Below are 18,762 nucleotides of genomic sequence, written 5' to 3'. Positions count from 1 at the left end.
TGACAGCTTTTTTAATTTTTTAGACTAAAAATCTATTATAGAAAAAAAAATATTATATAAATATAAACTCTTTAATGATAGTCAATTAAACTGCTATATGATATGCTATATGATATGTAAGTGGTGATAAATAATATTTTTCATATTTTATACTTAAGTTTGAATATTATTTTTTAAGTTAATGTTTATTAGAAATATATTTATTTGTTTTCTTGTTTACATTTAAAATTTTGATTTTGACATTTTATTTTAATTATTGGAAAACTAATATTTTACACTTGAAGAAGTGTGGACTTTGCCACTAGATTATCCCTTCAATGGCATTTTGCTTTTTAATTTGATTTTATTATCCTTTTTATAGATATCTCTAGTTAAATATATTCTTCATATTATCATTCCATCTAATAATTAGTTTGAAAATTAAATTTACTTATAATCAAATTTTCTTCAATAATCACATAAAAATGTGTAAAATTGTTAACATTATTTAAAAATAGAACAAAATTTGTCTAGAATTTTCTATTTTTTTATCGATTTTTAATATCGTATTTGTGTTAGAAAATTATATTATTTTCTTTTATATTTTTTTGCCCTTTTTAATTATAATAAATTAGTACGTATTTTATATTTTGAATTATTATACCATAAAAGAAAAAAAATATATATACATATAATTTATTTCCTTTTACATTGCGGAATAGACATATCACTTTTATTTACTTTTACTTTGTAGTCACCAAACTAACTATCCTGGTTCCACTACTAATGTGTATATCTTGTTATAATATAAATCTTTAAACGAATGTCCATATATTCATTAATGAATAATGACGCATAACTATAGTAAAGATTATTTTATGTTAAAATGATAAAGGCTATATAAAATATAGTACAATATATAAAAGTATAATTTTCACCAAAGAAAAAATATATAAAATTATAATACCGTTAAGTATGGTAAAGATACAAAATTCGAAACATGAAGGTACGAAATATAGGTGCAATTCCCATGAATTGGACAAAAGTACGATGTGATATGTCTAATAATAATGTAATGTGAGATACCTTAATGTCCTTTTTCTTTTTTTATCAGCAAAGTAACTATTTTTCACTGATGTTGATAATATGTACTTTTCTTTTTCTTTTTCTTTTTCTTTTTTTCTGGTGAAATAGTTGGAGTAAGATATGATATTTTATCCAATAGACGAATATTTACTCTGTTTCAACTTTCATGTAGGTCTTGGGATCAAATAACTCTATAAATCTATTAGAAAAAAGAAACTAATATATGAAAACCTAGGGGTAAAAACACAAGGCGATAAAAATTAAAAAGAGGTGTGCGGTCACTGTGAAAAAGCAAACCATGATCGCTTAACAAGACTAGCAACATCTTTCATAAAGAATAAAAGAAATGAAAGCTAAAATCATTTTTTAAATTGTTTATATATATATATATATAAAAGGCTAAAAAGACAGTTAACTATACTGGTTAATATATTCTAAATTCGGTGCAATATTAAAACAAATTATATTCACTAAAAAAACATCTTTAAAAATAAATAGTAGAAGAAGTATTTGAAACAGAAAAGAGAAGAATAGGAGACAAATTAAAAGGTAAAGTACATTTTTTTTGTGGCATTTATATGGCAGGAAACTATTGGTGGTCAAAGCAGCTGGATAATAATGGCAGAAGCTGATTGGACCCAGATCTACCACATTACCCAACCTACAAGAAAGTGGCAATTTGGTAAATTAGGCATATGCAAATCCCAAAATATGATTGGCTATATTCCCAATAGATAAAATATATATATATATATATATATACAAATTAAATTATAATGAAAGAGAATCGTTAATGAAAGAGAATCGTTTTTCTATCAAAAAAAATGAAAGAGAATCGTTTCTAGTGCAGCGTCCAACAAGAGCAATTCTTTGTGGACCAGACCCATAAACTCTCTCTGGTCAAAATTACCTTCAATTAAACTCTTCATTCTCTCCAAGCCAAAAAAATAAAATTAAAATTAAAAAATGGTTTAGTCAAAGAAGCTCTAATGTAATCGTCAATAACTCTCGCCTTTGAATTCATCAACAAAACCTTTGAACCCAAAAAAGAAATAAATAAGTAAAAAATAAAAAGCACTCAGAGAAATCAAACATCACAGCCCCCAACAAATAATCAAAATCAAACCAAAATTTTCCATGCAATTATCTGGCAATTCTCTCTCTCTCTCTCTCTCACACACGAACACACACCCACCAAAGTCAATGGTCCTCTCCTGCTCGATGAGATCGTCTCCTCACGATGATACGCGTTAATTTGACGATTCATTAAGCGTTAATACACAAAACCCATCGGATTTGTGTTTTTTAAATTTATTTTTCAAATTTCACCGAGAAATTATCCTTTGCTGTGTCCTTGTTGTTGTTGTTGGTATTTTAACCATGAAAGGCTCGGTTTTTTTGGCAAGAATTTTTGTGTGGGTTTGCATATTATTGTTGCTGAGCTTGGGTTCGTCTTCTGGGGTCACGGAGGACGATGTGAGGTGCCTCCAGGAATTCAAGAAAGAGGTGAAAGATCCTCAGGGGAAGCTCAGCTCATGGGACTTCAAGAACACATCGGTCGGAAACTTATGCAAGTTCGTCGGAGTTTCTTGCTGGAACGACCGCGAAAATCGGGTCTTGAACCTCGAACTCCGAGACATGAAGCTGTCGGGCACAGTTCCACAGGCGCTGGAGTACTGTGTTAGCCTTCAGAGTCTGGATCTTGGTGGTAACGATTTCTCTGGTGAGATCCCTTCCCAAATATGTACATGGTTGCCATATTTAGTAGGATTGGACTTGTCAAACAATAAATTCTCGGGCTTTATCCCACATGATCTGGGAAAATGCACATATCTGAACAGTTTGATCCTTTCGGATAATCGTCTATCTGGCACCATACCCTTTGAAATTGCTAACCTCGGTAGGCTGAAGAAGTTCTCTGTGGCCAATAACCAACTCACCGGTACCATCCCTCAGCTTCATTTTCCGCAAGATAAGGCTGATTTTGCTGGAAACAAAGACCTTTGTGGAAAGCCACTTGGAAAGTGTGGTGGGTTGAGCAAGAAAAACCTTGCAATTATAATTGCTGCTGGGGTGTTTGGCGCCGCAGCATCGTTGTTGTTGGCTTTTGGGCTGTGGTGGTGGTATCACTTGAGGCTGAGTAAGAGGAAGAGAGGGTATGGTATTAGAGGGGATGATGATTGGGCTTCGAAGTTGAGGGCTCATAAGCTTGCTCAAGTTTCCTTGTTTCAGAAACCTCTTGTGAAGGTCAAGTTGGCTGATTTGATGGCGGCTACCAACAATTTCAGCTCCGAGAATGTGATTGTTTCGACTAGAACCGGGACTACTTATAAGGCTGTTCTTCCTGATGGATCTGCTTTGGCGATCAAGCGGCTTAATACTTGTAAGCTTGGCGAAAAGCAGTTTCGCCTTGAAATGAACCGATTAGGACAGCTAAGACATCCAAATCTAACACCCCTTTTGGGGTTTTGTATGGTGGAGGACGAAAAGCTTCTGGTTTATAAGCATTTGTCGAATGGGACTCTGCATTCTCTGTTGCATGGAAGTGGTCCTACTGCATTGGATTGGCCTACTAGATTCAGGATTGGTTTCGGTGCGGCCAGGGGTCTTGCTTGGCTTCACCATGGGTGCCATCCCCCAATCATCCACCAGAATTTATGCTCGAATGTAATACTTATCGATGAGGACTTTGACGCGAGGATAATGGATTTTGGATTAGCTAGGCTCATGACTTCCGATGCTAATGACAGTAGTTTTGTCAATGGAGACTTGGGCGAGCTAGGATATGTTGCTCCAGAGTACCCCGGTACAATGGTCGTTTCCCTCAAAGGGGATGCTTATGGTTTTGGGGTAGTGCTCCTTGAGCTAGTAACTGGGCAAAAACCTCTTGAAGTCAGCACTGGTGAGGAAGAATTTAAAGGTAATTTAGTGGACTGGGTGACTTATCTATCTAACTCTGGTCGAACCAAGGATGTCATTGATAAGGCGATCTGTGGAAAAGGTCATGATGAGGAAATTTTGCAGTTCCTGAAAATTGCTCGCACTTGTGTTGTTTCTCGGCCCAGGGACAGATGGTCTATGTACCAGATTTACCAATCATTGAAGGGCATGGCCAAAAACCATGGTTTCTCCGAACTGGATGATGAATTTCCACTGATTTTTGGCAAGCCAGATAATGATACAATGTAGCTTTGGAGCAAAGAGGGAGAAGCATGCATATTGTTACAGGATTTTGTCTTCGACGAAAGTTCTCCAGGGCTTTTAATGTAAATGGTATGTTCCCATTCTGATTTTCCACATTTGTTAGGCTAGCTGTATGATAAAATAAACTACCTGTAAGTGGACAATAGGGTTCTACATCTACAGATGAAAGATATTATTGTTTTCCCTTTTGTTGTATGAAATACAACCTCTACTGAGGCTCAATGGTATTTTTAGTATGCTTTTCTATTCTTAGGTTTTAGGAATTTATCACTGCATATGAGAAATGGAAATTGTAATGCAATACAATATTATAGGGGTATTTGACCAAAAACAACCTTTTATGTCATGAGCATCTGAATGACCAAATAACTTTTAAGTATTGTTGTTCTGCGCTAGAAAATTTAATATATATTTTTCTTTTTATAAAAAAATAAAATAAATTAAAAAAAAAAAGGGTTTTTACCGGAGCTAAGAGACACTGAATTTCCCGAAGTTTTATGTTCTAATGAGAAATCTGTGCAGAATATTTATGCAGATCTACTTATACATGCTACATCAATTATCCTATGGTTGCTCTTACTACTTGCTTTGCATAATGGGGAATTTGTTATCCAGGATGTGTTTCTTTGTTTGCATAAGATGCGAATAACTATTCAAGGTAATTGACAACTTGAATTATATAACATTCTATGTCGGTAAAATTGAGGGTCAATTATAAGCCTGAACTAGAATACCAAGAATTTCCATTTAGCTAACAATTTGAGTTGACCCTTTATGCTCAGCTGCCAGAGAATGCATGCTAAAATACTTTATGTTTGCAAATCTCAGTAGTTTATGTGTTTGTTGATCTCATTTGGTCTTGGCAACCGGTTATTTGGATATAGCGTATAGATTGGTGTGTAGCGAAAAAGTGAACAAGTCAATGGTGGTGAGTCAGTACCCCATCAACACTCGATTGCAGCAATTAGAACTGGTAGTCTGCTGCTATGAAAGGTCGATAGCAACATCTACTTGTAAGATTTAGATATTCAATAATGTTTTTACAGAGGAGAAATTTCACTTTCAGATGCTTGGTCATGAATGAGATTATTAACTAATACAATATGCAGGCTGCTGTTTCCTCTTATTCTTCTAATAAAGAAAATAATTGCAGAGTGTGTGAAGGATGTTTTAAGACATCTTTTGGGTGCTAAAAATCTTGCAGGAGCCTCTAATGGTGTTCTTATGCATCATTTTTGTTTTTATTTGTGTGATGTGTAGGTTCTTGTATCCTGTCAACGGTTATTTCCCTAGACAACCAATTCTCCATGCATGATTTACATATAGATAATAACTAAACAAGCTAGTCTACTGAGTTTTTGGCCAAATCCTTAGAAGGGCAGCAAATATAAAAAAATTGGCTGATAATCTCAAATATATATTTTTTTTTCTCAGTTGGATTAATGTTGACAGATAAAAGCTAAGATCAGAACACAAAATACACGATACTTGAAATATTGTCTTGGCATGACTTGGAATACGATTTTTTTATTTTGGACGATAGAGTTGGAATACAATTGACTATGAAAGACTTGGATATAAACGACTTGATTTTGGGAGAATTAATGGAATAAACAATAAATGGGCTGTTGTCTCAGTTATATAAAGATTAAGGAACAAAGAATCATTGGTTAAGATTTGTCTATCAATACCATCAGGCAGGGAACTACGATATTGAGAAGGAACAATTAACAAATATATAAAGAACAAAAATTTTTAATTTAATAATTAAAAGAAAACTTATAATCTACATTAAATTTTTTTAAAGGAATTAAATAAAATTAAAGATAAATATTTTTTAATCATTAGTGTGTACATAAATATTATTAATTATTCATATTTTTTTATTGTGTTCTCGTTTCATTTACAATAAACATCATGGTAGGATAATAAGACTTATCTCTGTAGTATAGATTATATTAATTATTGTTTTAAAAAATTAGACTAAAAACACTCTTGTCAATTACGCTTTCTAAGAGAAGTGCTTTATTTTGTCAAAGAAGCTGTGAAAGCAATGATAAAATATAGCTAAGTTTTTGAATTCACTAACCAATAAGAAACGAGCAAGTAAAACAATCTAATGCAAAAACCAAGAATGAGAAACTTCAATGCAACCATCTAGCAATTTCTAATATCTATCACGTAGTCAATGGCGTCAACGGCTCTTTTTGAAAGTAGAAAACAAAAAGCGAACAAGTTATAACACGCGCTTCTATATGGCAATTTCTGTCACGAGCAAAAGTATACGGCGTTCTTCTACCTCTCCCAACATAATAGGCGCCAATTTGACAGTTTAAAATTAGTTAGAGAGTTTGTGCTCAAGTCAAAACCCATCATTAACTTGTTTTTTCTTCGTGATCAGTAGTCATTTCTATGAAATGCTCAAGTGTGCTTGTGTGTGTGGGTATATTGTTCTTGAGCTTGGGTTCGTCTTCCGGGATTTCAGAGGACGATGTGAAGTGCCTAAAGGGAATCAAGCAATCGGTGAACGATCCTCTGGGGAACCTCAACTCATGGGACTTCAATAACACATCGGTTGGAAACATATCCAAGTTCGTGGGTGTTGCTTGCTGGAACGATTGCGAAAATCGCATTTTCAACCTCAAACTCCAAAACATGAAGCTGTCGGGTAGTGTTCCACAGGCATTGGAGTACTGTGTCAGCCTTCAGAATCTGGATCTTAGAGGTAACAATTTCTCAGGTACGATCCCTTCACAAATATGTACATGGTTGCCATTTTTAATTGGATTGGACTTGTCAAACAATGATTTTTCTGGCTGTATCCCACCTGAACTGGCTAAATGCACATATCTCAACAGTCTGATCCTTTCAGATGATCGTCTTTCTGGTAATACACCCTATCAGTTAACTAGCCTGAGCAGGCTCAGGAAGTTCTCTGTGGCTTATAACGAGCTCAGCGGCGCCATCCCTCCGCTTTTTGTCCATTTGAATGTTGGTACCATACCCAATCACCAGTCTAGCATAAGTAAGCTGAAGAAGTTCTCTTTGGTCAATAACCAACGCAGAGGTACCATACCTAGTTCTGTTTCTGCCCATGATTTTGCTGGAAATAGAGGCCTTTGTGGAGGACCACTTGGAACGAAGTGTGGTTGGTTCAGCAAAAATAATCCTGCAGCGATAATTTTTGCTGGTTTATCAGGCGCTGCTGCATCATTGCTGTTGGCTTTGGGGCTCTGGTGTTGGTATCTTTTGAGGTTGAGTAAGAGGAGGACGAGTGCCTATGAAATGAGAGGTGGTGATGATTGGTCTGAGAGGTTGAAGGCTCATAAGCTTCTTCAAGTTTGTTTGTCTGTGAAACCTCTTGTGAAGGTCATGTTGGCTGATTTGATTGCCAGTACAAACAATTTTGATCCACAGAATATAATTATTTCGACCAGACATGTAACTATTTATAAGGCTGTTCTTAGAAATGGTTCAGCTTTGGCAATCAAGCAGCTTAATACTAGTAAACTCGGTGCAAAAGGGATTTGCATTGGATTGACCTACCAGATCTAGGATTGGTTTTGGAGCCGAGATATCTCAGTTGGCTTAACCATGAGTGCCAACCCCCTATCATCCGCCAAAATGTATGCATGAATGTGATATTTATTGACGAGGACTTCAATGCTAGAATAATGGATTTTGGATTAACAAGGGTCATAACATCTGATTCTAATGAGAGTAGTTTTGTCAATGGAAATTTGGGAGAGCTAGGACATTAAGCTCTAGAGTATACCAGTACAATGGTTGCTTCACTGAAAGAGGATGCTTATGGTCTCTTGGGATAGTGCTTCTTGAGCTAGTGATAAGGCAAAAACCTTTTCAAGTAAGAACTACTGAAGAAGGATTTAAAGATAACTTAGTGGATTGGGTGAATCACCTATCTGATTCTGGTCGAACCAAGGATGCCATTGATAAGGCAATCTGTGGAAGAGGACATGATGAGGAAATTTTGCAGTTTCTGAGAATTGCTTGCAACTTGGGTTGTTTCTCGGCCCAGGGACAGATGTTCTATTTACCAGGTTTACCAAGCATTAAACGGCATGGCCCAAAAACCATGGTTCCTCTGCACTGGATGATAACCATCCTATGTAGATTTGTAGCAAAGAAGAAAATACATGCTTATTGATACAGGATTTCATCCTAGGGCAAGTTCTTCTTGATGTAAATGGCATAGCTCCGATTCTGATTTTCCTGATTTTTAACGAGGCTTACTGATATTTGTAATATGCTCCTCTCTATTTTTAGCTTTAGAAATTTAGCAATGAAAATGAGAAATGGAAATTGTAACGGAATGGAATATTATACTGGTGTGTGACTAAAACAATCTTTTTCATCAGAATCTTGCAAACAAATCAAATTGAAGTATTATTTTTCTTCATTATAAAATATTATAATATATATATATATATATATATGAAAGAAGAAAAATGAACTATTGTCTTTTGTTGAAATGGGGTCAAGACAATAGATTGGTGCAGAAAAGTTTGAAGCTGGTAACTTTCTCTTTTCATATGTAGCGGCTCAAAGCTCAGAGCTGTACTCTTTGCCACTCTGTTACTAAATTGGATCAATAAAAGCCAAAGCTAAAAATAAATAAATAAAAACCAAAGATCTCATACATGATATATATGAGGAAACATTACAAGAGAAGAATAATTGATTGTAGAATATATATATATATATATATATATATATTTTTTGGGGATAAATATTTGATTGTGGAATTTGAAACAGATCAGTGAAGCTATCACATTACACTAGTTTTGTATAATGTTAGGACTTGGGAGAAGTAATGGAGTGAATAGTCATCTTATTATTGAAAAAAAAAAAAAAAAAAAAAAAAAAAAAAACGATGGCCATTTTATTATCCGGGATATTTCCGTCCGCAATGCTGTAAACGAGGTGGTCAACTCTACGGAATAGTAGGGTCAAACGGACGGTAAAATCTGACGTGGATTCTTTTATCTCTCTGAAAATCAGCTCTCCTCATCTAGTCTAGGCTGGGCTATGGGCCATGGCCAATACCAAGTCAGGCCGTAGGGCCCGTCTCGGCAATATTATGGCCCACACGTGTCATCCCATCAAATCTCTTACCTGAAGGGGACGATTAAAAATTAGAACTCAGCCTTTTTTTTTTTTTAATTTTATTTTTTTATACATGCCTATTTTCATATTAAAAAGGAAATAAATAAAGTAAAAAAAGAATAAACTGATAGGTATCTAATTAATTTTGATATACTGAAAAGCGGAATTGTAGCATTAAATACTTTCCAATTCATGATTATAAGTTACCAATGGTAATTATGCTATTCTAAAAGGATAGATGTGAAATTACTTTAAAGTTTTCTTGTATTTTCCATTTGGTAAAATCCCTTCGGTTTTCTTGACTGTACCATTAAAGCTAAAGATTGTAAATAGGTTCAAATATCTTATGATCGGTTTGAACGAAGTTCGATTTTAGTTTGCTTGAACTTGATTCTTAAAGAAAATGAACTAATTTTGAATAAAAATCAAAACTTACAAGTTGAACTTTAATAATAAATTATGCTTATAAATAGCTTAAATTTATTATTAATATATATCTATATAAAAGTAATATTATGAATTCAATTATATTGAATATTTATAATATATAAGTAATATTTTTTATATTTTAAATTTATAAATTTTTTAAAATAAATCAATTTTATAATTAAATTGAATAGAATAAATAGAATTTCATTAATTATTAATATTAAATATTTAATTTAATTAAATAAATGTTTAAATTTTAAGTTTTTGTATTATAATAAAACAATTTAAGTTGAGTTAAAGCGTGAATGAGCTGAGTTAAGATTAAATAAATTATTTTAAAATTTTATAAGCTTAAACATTTGTAAAATCATATAAATGGATTCAACAATATGAATACCTTTGCTCGATCCAACTCATTTATACCTCTGCTTGATGGTCCATTTCGGCAGGCGAGATACTTTATCTGTGTCAATTTCTAGGAGAGGAATTTTTTATTTTATTTTTTTATTTTTTTTGGTTGAATTTTTTAGAGAGGGATATTGTAGTTTTGTTGGATTAGAAAAGGAGAAACAAGATAGTCTAAAAATGAAAACTGATGAGACCAACTGATGAAATCAAGTTCTGATTAGGTGATGCCAAGGCCTAACTGTGGGACCCAAATAGGACAAAGGTGGGGTAGACTAGAAGGAATTTGATGTTGCTTTTAAAACCATAAGGCACGGAGCCCTTTTGGGTTGGGTGCATAATTGGATTTGGAAGGGTAAAAACTTGAAAAAAGAGAAAAAAAGAAAAAAAAAATACAAACTTTTTTACTTGTTTTCAATCACAAAAACTGCACGGGTCGCGAATCTGTCTCCCATGCAACAAAAAGGACTCTATATTTGAATCTCAGTTTTTTTTTTTTTTTTTTGGGCCTTTGGACCGAGTCTTTGCCTTCTCGAACCAATCAAAATCAATCCCACAAAAAGGAAACCAATCCCCCAAATAAAGTGAAAGCAAAAAGAAAAAGCAGAGGGCAGGGAGGGATCTTCTCCTTTCTTTGTTTTTCACTTTGGGAATGGTTTAATTATTTCCACCATCTTATCAGCACATTTTTTGCGTCTTTAATATCTGTATGTCTCAAAAAATATTTTCTCTTTTCTAAAAAATAAGGATATTTCTTGGAGTTTGATTCTTTATGTTTACCATGTCATAATCCATGTGGGGAATTGAAGGATCATTTATCTTTGCTTTGGAAATCTATGAAGTTCACTTTAATTATTGGCAAAGTTTTGTTAAAGATCTTAAGATGATGAAATTTCAAAAAGAAAAAAGAAAAGAAAAAAAAGAAAGAAATTAACATAACTTTAATTGATCACAAAAAATAAAAAGAAAGCCAAACAATTTTTATTTTCCTGTGCTGATTAAAACTTAAAAGCCAAAAAGCAAAAATCAGGATAGATGATTCATATAATGCATATAAGAAGTAGAAACTTTCTTGGGTAGTGTTCCAATAAACTTAATAGTATCCAAATTGGTCTGGTTTTTCCCCTACAAAAGCAAAATCCTTATCCATGAATCTGTCCCCAAAACCTTCAAGAAGCTAGGGACAAGCATATACTACCAGGATCCCTCCAAAAAAGTTTTATCCTTTCTCAAGCTTCTTCAACATCAATGTTTTGTCCTAGATAGAAGATTGGTCTTGTTTCTTTGCACCATCAAAAAACTTTACACTGATCATAGCTCAACTCTGATTGATATTAATTAAATCAAAATACTAAGATTTTGTTCAGCTTAATTTCCATATAACTTGCATTATCCAAAATTTTCAACAAATATTTTAGTCACTCCACAAATCTTTAATATAAAAATATAAAAGTACTGAATAAAATGCAGAAAAACTAACCAATGAAAGATGATATATATATATATATATATGCACTCTGGCCCAAATAACAATTCCAGGTCTTAGCAAAATATATGTAGTTTGGAAGCTTCCCAGCTTGCATTCTTCTAATAGCCCTTTATGTGAGAAGTGAGAGTCTTCTACTTAATTGGTGGATCATAAATCTTACTAGTTACTTGTACATTTCTCTGCCATGCACACAAGTTTCGATGCTTCAAAAGCACCTTCACAATTCACAGATTTAGGCCCGACCAGGCGGTTGTCTAGTCTTCACTGCTCTCCTGAAAAATCATATCAGAATATAAACATAATTGAAACAGGCAATCAATCATCATAGAATTTTACATTATTTTTCAGTGCCATATGATAAAAGTAAGCTATGAAATAATGCAAACTAGTATTTCTGAATCCATTTTTTCATCCAAATTTAATTTAATCACTCTCTTTTATGAACTAATTTGAATAAACAAAAAAGTATATGTGTATATTTTTATAGTTTCCCTCCCATAACTAAAGTTGTCCAGTTTCTCTCCCCAAGATCTTTATGCGTTTATCAAAAACAGAGAAAGTTATTGATATGTAAAGAAGCTTTTGATAAAGAGTTTCATGATGTTCAACCCACATTAGAATCTGCAAAGAAAGCAGGGTTAAGTTTAATTTTCCATGCTCATCTTCTTCTAAGTTATGTATTAATTAAAGTCAAACAGATAAACGTATATGGTATTGGTAACTACTAGACTAAGAAACAAAGACAAGATTCTCTTAAAACCCCAAGAAAAGAGGAAGAGTATCTTTCTTCAATTACAAGAAGATATTATATATGTATGCATGGCAGATACACTTACAAAACCTATGGAATTCAACTGTCACATCTGAAAAACCAAAATTGAGAATAATTGAACAAGTAAAAAGGAATGGAAAAAAACTTTAACGTATTCTCTTTCTTAGTACTGAATCATGACGTGTCCTTTTTTTTCTTTTTCTAAGCTTTATTATTTTTCTTGGCCCTCTCTTCCAAGAACGCATGCCTTCCCTATGATTTAAAATTACCTTTAATACATTTTTACTGTATAGTAATTAATCATATTCTTCCACAATTAGTTAAGAAGATTAAGCAAATTAGTCAATATTAACAATGGCATAGTGATGATAAGAGAATGAGAGAAGCGAAGCAGATGATGATAAGGAGGAGGAGGAGGAGGAGGATGAGGAATTACCTGTTGTGAATGGGATCAGGGCCATTGGGTACTCTTCTCTTGCTGACATAGATGAGATTGGAAGCCCAACGAAGAGAGTGGTGTCTCTGATCTCTTCCATTCAAATTCCAATGCTTCAACATTTGGTTATTATCTACTGATGGAACTGTACTACTAGTTATGGTGATGGTGGCATGGCCTGTAACAATTCCACCAAACAAAAACCATAAAGCACCCATAAAAAACAGAGCTCCAAAAACACCCCTCAAAACCTTTTTCCTCCCACTGATCATCATCATCATCACCATCTCTCTCTCTCACTCTCTCTCTCTCTCTCTCTCTCCCCCTTAATTCTTTTACTAATGACTAGTTCTCATCCATAAATAAAACCCAGCCATGCCAACATGGAAGAAAAAGCATGAAACTGACAAGAATGTATAAATATATTTATATGGAGAACTAGCTATTTCAAAGAAGAAGGCAGGAACAGAACAAGAGAGGTAGGAGAATTATGTTATTTTTCAACTTGGCGGGTAAAGAGTGACTGGTTCTATTTAAAGCCTCTTCTTGTTCCTGTATACGAGAGAGAGAGAGAGAGAGAGAGAGAGAGAGAGGAAAGGAAGAGACTCTGATATAAAAGAAAAAACGAAAGGAATTTTGTTAAAAATGTTTTTATTATCTGTATTTTTCTAATTTTTTATGTGGTGAAAAAACTTAAAGGGTCCAGAGTAGGCTCTGTTTTGTTTGCTTTGGGTTTTTTTTTTTAGATTTTCATGCAGCTTCCATAGGGGACCTCACTATATGATCACTCACTCTCTCTCTATCTCTGTGCCCAAGTCTTTGGGTATTCCAATTATGTCAAAAAAAGACATAGAGCCCGCTGCATATAATAACATATAACAGTAAGGTGTGATTAGAGGAACCCACATACATAAATCAATAATATTGATTTGATTTGGGATGCCCTGTTTTCTTGCATTATATAAAATAAAAAATAAAAAAGATATGGATAATATACTTTGTTCCAAATTACAAGACCATCCATTTCAACCAGTATATCAAATCTTAAGGACCTCTCTCCATCACAAACACACATACTGCCCCCACCCCCACACCCACACAACATAAAACAAAAGCATCTAATTCAATATGTAGAGTTTTGTTTTTCATTTACTCTTTTTTTTGGTGAAAAAGTTTGGTTTTTCATTTAAACACACTTGAAAAGTTGCACCTTATTAAGCTTTCTTGGTCTTGGAGAATTTTTTTTGTTTTTTTAAATAAAAGAGAAACCGCGGGCCTATATATAATTATTATGATTATGATTATTATTATTATTAATTAAAATATGCATTTGTTTCCAACTTGTATATGTATACTAGCAAGTAGCCACTAAACTAACAGTAACACATGAATTGTTTTAATTTGATATCGCAATCATTTCATTACCGGACCATATATACAGTTTTGAGATTTCCCTATGAGTATATATATATATATGAAAAGCACATGGGATATGTATCATAACAAAAGAGACCGTTCATGAAAAAAGCATTCTATATTCTTCTGGACAAACTAAATTGATCCTGTATACCCATTACATTTTTGAAGTATATATCTAGCTTCACGTAACACGCAATGAATCTGCCAAACTCGAAAGCTAGCTCATCAATACGAATATTTTGACTACAACTTGTTAAAAATAGGTGTACCTATCTGCATTAATAAATAAAGCAAGGTGGGAGACAACTTTTTTAACGTTAATTATTTGTAAACAATATATATAGCACAAGCAATCTTTTGAAAAATCCAGTAGCTCTCCACAAATACAATCATCACCATTATCCATCATGACATAGAAAAGAATATATATATATATATATGAGATAACAAAAAAAAAAAAAAATGGCTCATAATAAAATGTCTGCAAAATTACAAGAAAAACACCCTGAGAGTGACATTTGGTGCTACTGATCTCATAGTGGGGGACCAATATTCTCCAACAATTATATAACATAATGTAAGTGAATTTAGTGACTAACAGTGGCTTCGAAAAACCTGAGAAACACTTATTATTAGCTTTTCAAGGTTAACATTCTAGAACAAGCTGGTGTGTTTGTGTAGCAGACTAATTATAGCCTGAAATTTTGTTTGTTCGATCTCCTGACACTTAGAGAGACTCAAATAATTTGTTAAAGCTGCAGGTCTTTATCATCTTATCACTTTATTAATTTGGAAAAAAAAAAAAAAAAACACTCATGTGTCAATTTATCATGTTATCATTTTATTAATTTGGACTAGACAGATAAAAATGGCAATGTTTGCCCAGAAATCTAGACAAGGCAGGCAAAACGATATTGAATAAAAAGTAATGTCTCTCCATTGTAAAGCCCATCCAATATTAGCCCAAGGTCATCTCAATTTTCTTCCTTTCAATTTTTATCCAGACCGATCTGCATAGTCTTTGAATGATTAAGTTAAATACATATGTTCTTTATCATTATTATTTCCCCCTCCGGAAAATTAACTAGCTTTTATACTTTCCATTCATATTCATTTTGGTCTTGGGAGTTTTGTTTTTCCATGTTTTCCAGAGAAACTATGTTATTTATTCAGACTAAATTTTATAATCTATATATGAAATCAGGCAAACAATTTAGAAGAAACCAATTCAACAAATGTAGTAGTAAATAAAAATAAAAAAATAAAAAAAAACAAAAAAACAAAAAAAGACCAAATAAAGTCACCCAAAACTGAACTGTTTTTATGTGTGAGGGAAGAGAGAGAAGAATGAACTGTATATTTTTGTGATGTCATGCTAAATTACTGTTTTTATAAGAAGATGAAAATAATCATGCAATTGTTGTTAATCAGGAGCGGAATTGCATGCATTTCTTGCTTTCTCAATTTCTAAAACCATCTATTTGTTTTTTTTTTTTCTTCTTCTTAAATATACATGAAAAAGCTCTTTGGGAGATTGCATCACTAACTAGTAGCTTAAACATTTATATGTAATTCATTCGCCATTTACCTTCCAAATCATCTATCTATCTATCTATCTATCAATGGGAAGGCCACCTTGCTGCGATAAATCAAATGTGAAGAGAGGTCTCTGGACACCTCAAGAGGATGCCAAAATACTTGCATACGTAGCCAAGTATGGAATTGGAAATTGGACTTTGGTTCCTAAGAAAGCAGGTTTGAGTTTGGTCATTCTCTTTTCTTTCAGTTTTAATTATGTCACTCAGTAAGTCATATGTAATTCCTAATGCCCTGGATTTCATGAATATACGTGTTGTTTGCAATATGAGTTTTGGTTTACAGGACTCAACAGATGTGGGAAGAGTTGCAGGCTCAGGTGGACTAATTATCTCAGGCCTGACCTCAAACATGACAGCTTCACTCCTCAAGAAGAAGAGCTCATTATTAACCTTCATCAAGCTATAGGAAGCAGGTGGCTTTTTTTCTTTTTCTTTTACCTTTTCTTCAAAACTTTTTTTATCTTTTTCCCTCATATAGGCTTAGTTTTTGATTTAAGGATAGGTTGGTTTCCTAATAAGCTAGCTTTTGCCAACAAGATTGCTATCTAAACAGGATGTCCAATTTAGCACCTTTTTTGTTCACTCTTCCCCCATTTTCCTAGAAAAAACAGTTAAAAAGGAAGCATTAGCGGTGGTTTATCTTTGTTATGTATCCTTTGAGAAGAATATCTCAGTGCCAACTTCACCAATATATTCCCTTTGCTTTGCTGTTTAGTGGATAAGAAATTTGTTTTCACCTTAAATGAACAGCATGCATATATAAGAATCTTAGTATGTTGACAAGCCTAGTTTATTCTGGTACAAGTTCTTATATGGATGATTCTTTCTTTCTCAGCAAGATTTTTATGTGCAGGTGGTCTTTGATTGCGAAGCGACTACCAGGAAGGACAGACAATGATGTCAAAAACTACTGGAACACGAAATTGAGGAAGAAGCTTTCCAAGATGGGAATTGACCCTGTAACTCATAAGCCTTATTCTCAGATCTTTTCTGACTTGAACCACACGTTTGGACCCGAATCCCCAACTTCTGGCATTACAGGACTCCCATATACCAATATGATCTTGAGTCCCACTATAGAGCAAGTTCAAGATAACTCATTTTCTATGAATCCTTCCTCATTGGACTTCTTGGGTCAGTTTCAAGTAACGGATCAGGACACTCTCCAAACATACTTTTCCAATGAAGTAACTTCCTCTTGTTCATCATCATCTTCATCTCATGTAACCGAATTGACTTCTCCACAATCTTATTCCTGCCAACAATCTCAGACTCAAATATTTACTCCTTCTTCTTCCCTTAATAATTGGAGCGAGTTATTTCTTGTGCATGAGCCTTTCCAATCGACAGAACCACGGCAGGAACACAAAAACCACCCCACAGTTCTATTGCAGAGTGAAGCTGCGCAGCAGTGCAAGTTTGCTAATGGAAATGAATATAAACATGGTTCCCAAGCTTGTGATTTTGGATACACCACTGGAGAGCAAAGGAATAATGGGACTGAAGCTTCTTCATCTTCAGTGAATTCATTTGTGGATACCATCTTGGATCAGGACCGTGAGATAAGGGCAGCATTCCCTGATTTGTTTGACGGATCTTTTGATTACTGACTACTTCGTATGACAAGATTAAAAACTTATTAGGATTATGCAGAACAATAGCTTTCTCTATGTCAGAATAGGTGGTTTAGTTCTTAGCTAGAGAGAAAAGGAAAAAAAAAATGAGGACCATAATAATTAGCCAAAGTATGAAGTTGCACATTAAATCCGAACATTCAATGGGCAGCTATGTTTCTGACATCAAGCTAATGAACAATCTTCTGTTCAATCAATGATCCACAGGCATGGTTTTCTAAAATTGTCAATTGAATTATGCTACATATATTAAGGAATGGATGACATTGGGTAAGGCCTAAAATGTAGGACTGTTAATATCCAAAAATCATGGTATCTTGTAGCACCTAATAATAGCAGCTTCATCATAAAAAATGAGTCAAGTGATCTAACGGCTAGAAAGGAAGAACAAACCAATATTGTAAAATGATGAATTACCCATTCAAATTCCAATCAGAATAACCTTCTAATCAACTAAAACATAAGTTGGAATCCAAATCCAGTTATTGGATCAAACTAATTGTGTATGGATGTTCAATACCCGCATGCAAGAATTGAAAAAACTCTTCCTCTCCTCCAACGGACTCAGGAAACCGAATGATTGAAGACCTATTACAGTTCGAAAAATGAACAACTTCTGAACAAAAAGCAGTTAAGTTACCAAAAGATTTGAAACAAAGACAGAGAGACAAAAGAGGCATTGGCAGAAAACATTGATCAATGACTACATTGCAGAGATCATCTGTCTCTTTCAGGAGGCAAGGATCATCCGGTCGCATTTGGAACGATGTCCTTCCGGTACGTGAGCCTAAGACCATTCATGCTGTCTCTCCCACCTTCGAAAGCAAAGCCAATGACCAAAATTATCAGGCAAGAAAAGCCGTTGTTGATCCGCTGCCATGTGATTCATCAACACCCCCTAAGGCCGAGCAAAAGGTTCAGAGATGTTCTTTTTCATCCCTCTTTGGCCGGTGTTTGGGGTCTCCGACAGCTTAGCTTCTCTTATTGCATTCTTCCTTACCTTCCTCGTCAGACACCATCTGTCCAATCTCCTTTCTCTTATTTCCTGATAAAACTTGTTTCGTTTCTTTTGCCACCATTTAGCTTTTTTCCGACGGTGATATTCTGTAATTCCTTTCCTATGATATATGAAATTCTCCGTTTGTTATCTCCATTTTGTCCTTATCTTATGTAAAATTTTCCAT

At 33.9% G+C, this 18,762-nt stretch overlaps 3 protein-coding genes and 1 pseudogene across 3 annotated transcripts; 3 read left to right on the top strand and 1 right to left on the bottom strand.

The window, feature by feature from the left end:
* Nucleotides 1–1,940: 1,940 nt before the first annotated feature.
* Nucleotides 1,941–4,505, top strand: LOC107415344 (inactive LRR receptor-like serine/threonine-protein kinase BIR2). The gene has a single exon (XM_048471621.2). The coding sequence runs from the start codon at nt 2,446–2,448 to the stop codon at nt 4,252–4,254; it is 1,809 nt and encodes a 602-aa protein (XP_048327578.1). The 5' UTR covers nt 1,941–2,445; the 3' UTR covers nt 4,255–4,505.
* A 248-nt stretch (nt 4,506–4,753) lies between these two features.
* On the top strand, nt 4,754–8,650 carry LOC107415343 (probable inactive receptor kinase At1g27190; annotated as a pseudogene).
* A 3,056-nt stretch (nt 8,651–11,706) lies between these two features.
* LOC107415411 (CLAVATA3/ESR (CLE)-related protein 25) lies at nt 11,707–13,688 on the bottom strand. Its single transcript, XM_016023734.4, has 2 exons — nt 12,928–13,688; nt 11,707–11,991 (listed from the first exon to the last, which is right to left on the bottom strand). The coding sequence occupies exons 1-2, from the start codon at nt 13,212–13,214 to the stop codon at nt 11,952–11,954; spliced, it is 327 nt and encodes a 108-aa protein (XP_015879220.1). The 5' UTR covers nt 13,215–13,688; the 3' UTR covers nt 11,707–11,951.
* Nucleotides 13,689–15,774: 2,086 nt separating this feature from the next.
* Nucleotides 15,775–18,279, top strand: LOC107415341 (transcription factor MYB35). Its single transcript, XM_016023647.4, has 3 exons — nt 15,775–16,101; nt 16,228–16,357; nt 16,798–18,279. The coding sequence occupies exons 1-3, from the start codon at nt 15,969–15,971 to the stop codon at nt 17,552–17,554; spliced, it is 1,020 nt and encodes a 339-aa protein (XP_015879133.3). The 5' UTR covers nt 15,775–15,968; the 3' UTR covers nt 17,555–18,279.
* The last annotated feature ends 483 nt before the right edge of the window (nt 18,280–18,762 follow it).

Source organism: Ziziphus jujuba, chromosome 4 (genome assembly GCF_031755915.1).
Source record: "Ziziphus jujuba cultivar Dongzao chromosome 4, ASM3175591v1".
In the NCBI taxonomy this organism is placed as follows: Eukaryota; Viridiplantae; Streptophyta; class Magnoliopsida; order Rosales; family Rhamnaceae; genus Ziziphus; species Ziziphus jujuba.
The sequence above is the reverse complement of the archived record's forward strand: the minus strand, read 5'-3'. Positions and strand labels throughout refer to the sequence as shown.

Excerpts from the sequence above, each read along its gene's own strand:
- LOC107415344 (XM_048471621.2), top strand. The coding sequence starts at position 2,446 with ATGAAAGGCTCGGTTTTTTTGGCAAGAATTTTTGTGTGGGTTTGCATA.
- LOC107415411 (XM_016023734.4), bottom strand. The coding sequence starts at position 13,214 with ATGGTGATGATGATGATGATCAGTGGGAGGAAAAAGGTTTTGAGGGGT. Across the intron at positions 11,992-12,927 it reads CCTGATCCCATTCACAACAG|GAGAGCAGTGAAGACTAGAC; the intron begins GTAATTCCTCAT and ends ATGATTTTTCAG.
- LOC107415341 (XM_016023647.4), top strand. The coding sequence starts at position 15,969 with ATGGGAAGGCCACCTTGCTGCGATAAATCAAATGTGAAGAGAGGTCTC. Across the intron at positions 16,102-16,227 it reads TTTGGTTCCTAAGAAAGCAG|GACTCAACAGATGTGGGAAG; the intron begins GTTTGAGTTTGG and ends TTTGGTTTACAG. Across the intron at positions 16,358-16,797 it reads CATCAAGCTATAGGAAGCAG|GTGGTCTTTGATTGCGAAGC; the intron begins GTGGCTTTTTTT and ends TTTTATGTGCAG.